Source organism: Haliotis asinina, unplaced genomic scaffold (assembly GCF_037392515.1).
Source record: "Haliotis asinina isolate JCU_RB_2024 unplaced genomic scaffold, JCU_Hal_asi_v2 scaffold_17, whole genome shotgun sequence".
NCBI classification, from domain to species: Eukaryota; Metazoa; Mollusca; class Gastropoda; order Lepetellida; family Haliotidae; genus Haliotis; species Haliotis asinina.
In genome coordinates this window covers 1,221,223-1,227,097 of record NW_027133889.1, presented here as the reverse complement: position 1 = coordinate 1,227,097, position 5,875 = coordinate 1,221,223, and the positions used below count along the sequence as shown (strand labels likewise).

Genomic DNA, 5,875 nt, shown 5'->3' with positions numbered 1-5,875 from the left:
TTTACATAGTTAATAGACAGGATAAATCATCGATCAGAAATCGCCAGACACTTTCTGGTTGTGTCAGGAACAGTTGGGAATTTTGGACTGACCGTCTTGTGAGTGTGTGGCTAGAACACTCAGGTTTTGTCTCAGAGACCGATACGGCCACGGGTCGTGGTCTGCCAAAATGGCGCAGCCAGAGGGGCAAGGGGCCAAGGGCCAGCGTGCACCCGATTCTGACAATTTCTTTGAAATTGTGGAAAACCTCACGGAGGTTACCACCATTCCTTTGGAGAGTACGTCCACGGGAGGAAAGTCAAACTCTATGCAAGGTTTCCGGAGTGAAACTGAGGGGGTCAAGAGGAAAGCCGCATCTCATAGAGAACTTGACCCCGCGGGGGAGAAACAGTCCCCCCTTGATGCCATTTTGCGCTCGCTACTTGCAAGCCAGCAGGCCCAGTCACACACCATGGCTCAGATCAGCACAGCGTTGGCTAAAATTAGCAACAGCGCGGAGAAGGCCGAACAAGACCGAGAATCGGCGAGTGGCGGTCTAAACAAAAACAAACATGGCGGCGCCCAGGAAATGGAGGAGGGTGAAACGTCCGACGAGGATGAAATGGACATGTTGATACACAGGTGCCTTGATCAAGGGGAGGAGACGCAGACCGATGATGAGACCGACGATTTTAATAGTCTCATGAAAGACATGACGGAGTTTTTCGGGGAAGAAGATAAAACAGGGCCTGTGATTAACAGCGACTTAGCTAGGTCTATCAATGATGGGCTCACTAAAACCCCGAACTTGGAAAAACTCAAAGCCATTATGGAAGCTTACAAACGCCCTAAAAACCTGGAATACTTGATGTCACCCCGCGTTAATGCCGTGATTTGGCATGAGGCGAGAGCTATGACCAGGTCCAAAGACATTAACCTGCAACGGATTCAAAATCTGCTGGACAAGGCCACTACTCCGGTTATTCAAATGATGGACTCCCTTATGTCGGCAGTTGTTCACAAGAAGGACATTAACCCTAAAGAACTCCTGGGGAAAACCAAGGATGCTGTTAGAATGTTGGTGGGCCTACATAGTGATATCAACAACACAAGGCGAGAGAATTTTAAGCCAGACCTTCGTGGGCCTTATAAACGGTTGTGCTCAGTGGATACAGTGGCAACTACAAACTTGTTTGGAGATGACCTCCCAAAGAACATAAAGGACATAACAGAGTGCAAAGAACTGAGTAACAAATTACATAGCTCTGAGAAGCAAAATAGGAGTTTTACTGCTCCATCACCCTCTCCACGTGGACATGGCGGAGCCCACCATGGAAACAGATTCAGGCCTTATGACTCACCTTATAGAGGACATAAGAAAGGTGGTTTTACTAAAGGTAAAGGTCAGTCCTCTCACTCAGGCACATATGGACCTACAGGCCGGCACAACCAAGGACCTTTTTTAGGCAAGCGACCGACAGGGTCACCATGGAAAAAAGGGGACCAGCGGAAACAGTAGAACAGTCCTGTAACCAGGGTGATGTGGAAACCGCTCAGGTGAGCTGGCTACTTGACGGTATTGGCAATACACCCCAAAATTTTATGGCAGGGAAAGTTGGCTTGTGTCATGACAATTGGAGGGTGATCACGTCAGACACGTGGACACTAAAATGCATTCAGGGAGCGCGAATAGAGTTTAAGCATCAAATATACCAGCCCGTCATACCTACACCCTTTAGGATACACAGTGACGAGTGGGAGCGGGTAGACAACGAAATCTCCCGTTTGCTTCGCATTAGTGTGATTGAAAAATGTACCCATGTTCCAGGGGAATATATATCTAACATTTTCTGCAGGGAGAAAAAAGACAGTTCACTAAGAATAATTCTGAACTTAAAAAGCTTAAACAAAGAGGTTGACTCATCACATTTCAAAATGGACACTTTCAAAACAGCGATCTATCTGGTACAAAGAGACTGTTACTTTGCATCAGTAGATTTGAAAGATGCATATTACTCTGTTCCGATACATGCTCAAGATAGAAAATTTCTAAGGTTTTACTGGAACAATGAGCTATATGAATTCACTTGTTTACCAAATGGATTAGCATCTGCTCCAAGACTTTTCACTAAAGTTATGAAACCTGTTTTTTCAAGCCTAAGGAAACAGGGATTTGATAACACTGCCTACATTGATGACTCCCTGTTGGTAGGGGAGACGGAAGAGTTTTGCATGGAGAATGTGAAATGTACAGTGAACACTTTAGACACATTAGGATTTACAGTTCACCCTGAAAAATCGGTGCTAAGGCCTACAAAATCCATTACATACCTGGGGTTTGTAATTGACAGTGAAACCATGACTGTAAATTTAACACAAGAAAGAGTAAAGAAAATTCAAAAAGTGTGTCGTGACCTACTGAAGTCCAACATGACTAAAACTACCTCAATCAGGACTCTTGCTGCAGCAATCGGACAACTAAATGCTAGTGGACATGGGATGATGTTTGCACCCTTGTACTATAAACATTTGGAAATAGTTAAGAACAAGGCTCTCAAGAGGGAAAAAGGGAACTATGATGGGAAAGTTTTGCTTGATCATACTTGTATCCATGATTTAAAATGGTGGATTGACAATGTGGGGAAAAGGCCACAGTTTCTTGACCAACGTCAGCCAGATGTACTGGTAACCTCAGATGCCTCTAAGACAGGTTGGGGCGGAGTTATGAATGGAGTTAGTGCACAGGGACTCTGGTCTAGTGAGGAAAGTGAAATGCATATAAACTCCTTAGAGCTGTATGCAGCCTGGTTAGTGCTAAAATCACTCTGCGCAGATGGCAGTCACCTTCACATAAGAATAATGATAGACAATACCACTGCAGTTGCCTACATTAATCACATGGGTGGTACAAAAATAGGATGCAATAGCATAACAAGGAAAATTTGGCAGTGGTGCATCGAACGAGACATTTGGATCTCAGCAGCTTACTTGCCAGGGACACAAAACACAGAAGCAGACTGGCACTCTAGGAATATGTGTGATGATAAGGAATGGCAATTAGATTGCAGCGTTTTCCAAACCTTAACATCCATCTATGGTACCCCATCTAGAGACTTGTTCGCCTCACGGCTGAACACACAATTGGATAGATATGTGTCCTGGCACCCTGATCCTTGTGCAGAAGCAGTGGATGCCTTTTCTGTTTTTTGGGGAAATTCTTATGACTATATTTTCTGTCCTTTTAGTGTGATCGGACCAGTCTTGCAGAAGATACACAGAGAAGCGGCCGACGTGTTAATGGTGGTTCCCATATGGACAACCCAGCCATGGTTCACCAAGCTGCTGCAATTGTTAGTAGATTGTCCAAGGCTGCTGCCAAGATCACCAAACCTACTGACACTGAAAAACCGACCACAAGCTTTACACCCGCTTCACCAGAAATTGCGACTGGCAGCCGTAAAATTATCAGGGGATCTATTCAAACGGAGGGATTTTCAACAGCAGTTGAGGACATCATACTGCACTCATGGAGAGAAACCACGCATAAACAATATGGGACATATCTCTCAAAGTGGAGGTTGTTTTGCAACAAATGGAGTATCAATCCCTTTTCACCCACTTTGAGGCAAGGTTTAGACTTCCTAGCTCAGCTGTTTAAGTTAGGTCTCAGTTACTCGGCAATTAACACCGCCAGATCAGCCCTGTCTGCTATTGTGAAGACGCCAGAACTGACCCATCCACACTTTGGACAGCACCCTACAGTCACAAGATTTATGAAAGGTGTCTTTAATTTGAGGCCCTCCTTGCCTCGTTATAATGTGACATGGGACGCAAGCACAGTGATAAAATATCTAAAAGGTGTTAATGAAGATGAATCCTTGCTGTTGCTATCAATGAAGTTAGCAACTTTGATACTACTGCTGTCAGGACAGAGAATTCAGTCTCTCCATTTGATTGACAACAGGAATGTAGATATTTCTAACGGACAAGTCAAGATCAGATTTGGTGACCTGTTAAAACAGACACGACCAGGATACCAACAAAAAGAACTAACTTTTCAGAGATACCCAGACAAAGCACTGTGTGTAGTGTCTTTGCTAACCCAATACTGTGAACACACCAAGGATCTGAGAGGAGAAGAGACAGCTTTTTTCATAGCCACACAGAAACCACACAGAAGGGTCTCCAAGGACACCATTACTAGATGGGTGAAGACTATGCTAAAGAATGCTGGCATCAATATGAAAATATTTAAGCCTCATAGCATAAGGGCAGCCTCCACTAGCAAGGCCTGTAACCTTAAAGTACCTTTAAAAACAATACTGAACACAGCTGGCTGGAGCAAGGACTGTGTGTTTGGACGTTTCTACAACAAACCAGTAGAAAATGACAGTGTTTTCAGTGATGCTATTCTATCACCTGAAAATTGGAGTAGTTCTTAGCAATACATTTGCTCTGGAAGAGCTTGATCCTGTTTCGCCGACCTAGTTAATGTGTAGAGGTTTTAGGCATAGTGACATAAAATTTTCGCAATAATGTTTCATTGTACTTTTGGAATACATATTGAAAGAGAACGAGTATTGTGTGTGTTCTTTAACATGTGGTTGAGGGGAAAACACTTTTCTGGAAATATGCCTCCTACTCTAAAATCTCACGGGATTCCGATAGTACGGAATGGGGAGGTGGAATTTAAATATTAAACGAGACTTACCTGTAAGGTGAAGTTTGATATTAATTCCACCGACCCATGAAGTACTGAGGGATTACGTGCCCTCCACTCCCACCCTTGCTAGCCAGGAACCATATTTCTACGCTAAAGACTGATGTTTCAGCGCATGCGCACATCTCACGTAATCCCTCAGTACTTCATGGGTCGGTGGAATTAATATCAAACTTCACCTTACAGGTAAGTCTCGTTTAATATTTAAATTCTTTCATACCACCATACTTAACCTGACGTGACATGAGAGACAAATTTTATTCGGATGACAAAAACAGGTTGTCCTTAAGTCCTTTTGAGCAGTATATATAGCACCTTGGCATTTCGGTATGCGGAAAAGCGTTATTGTTGCCGGTGCCAGTTGACAACTTTCAACGTAAACTGTGTGGGCGACAGAAGATGAGAGATGATATATATTTGACATGCATATATTTTATACTTTCTGTAGTAATCATTTTTGTGATTCATCGAAATAATTGTCATCACTAGTTAGTACAGATTAGCATGATGCGTGGACTTAAAAATGACGTCCCTTTATGACATACCAGAAGTGGTACTGACCGTGTAAAACCTACAATTTAGAAAAAAATGTTATGGATAAGGCTCATCTCTCTAAATTTTGTTTCAGCCTCTGTCGGCTGGGTATCCCTGGTGCATAGTTCAGTCGTCCGATCATGTGCTCCTTGGACATTAACAAAGCGGCATGAAACAATATTCCCATCCCCATCGTCCCTTGGGGTGGTGGGATTGCCTACTGTTTGAAACGTTTGCTCCCCACGCCAAACACTCGTGTTCGATTGCTCACATAGGCACAATGCGTGAAGAAAATTCATGGTGTCCCACTGCCGGATATTGCGTTAATACTGCTAACAGTGGCGCAAAATCATACGCACTCACCAATGCCACCTGTGACGAGATACACCTCGTATAAAAACAATACCTGTTCAACCGATCCAACGTCTTGTTCGGGCGGTGTGACAGGCTAGCGGTTAAAGCGTTCTCTCAAGCCCCGGGTTCGATGAACACGTGGGTATAATATGTGAAACTCATCTCTGGTGTTCCTCGCAGTGATGTTGCTGGGATCTCGCTACAAGTGGCGTAAAACTTCACTTACTCTGTTTGATCATTAGATGAAGGCATTAGTCTTCTCCTGTTGATTTGACAAGCACAGAAGCA

At 43.8% G+C, this 5,875-nt stretch overlaps 1 protein-coding gene across 1 annotated transcript; it reads left to right on the top strand.

Moving 5' to 3' along the window:
* Positions 1 to 298: 298 nt before the first annotated feature.
* LOC137269845 (uncharacterized) lies at positions 299 to 3,483 on the top strand. The gene is made up of 2 exons (XM_067803686.1): positions 299 to 1,536; positions 3,225 to 3,483. The coding sequence occupies exon 1, from the start codon at positions 308 to 310 to the stop codon at positions 1,496 to 1,498; it is 1,191 nt and encodes a 396-aa protein (XP_067659787.1). The 5' UTR covers positions 299 to 307; the 3' UTR covers positions 1,499 to 1,536; positions 3,225 to 3,483.
* Positions 3,484 to 5,875: the final 2,392 nt, after the last annotated feature.

What these genes read in the sequence shown, in the direction of transcription:
- LOC137269845 (XM_067803686.1), top strand. Translation starts at nt 308, where the DNA reads ATGCAAGGTTTCCGGAGTGAAACTGAGGGGGTCAAGAGGAAAGCCGCA.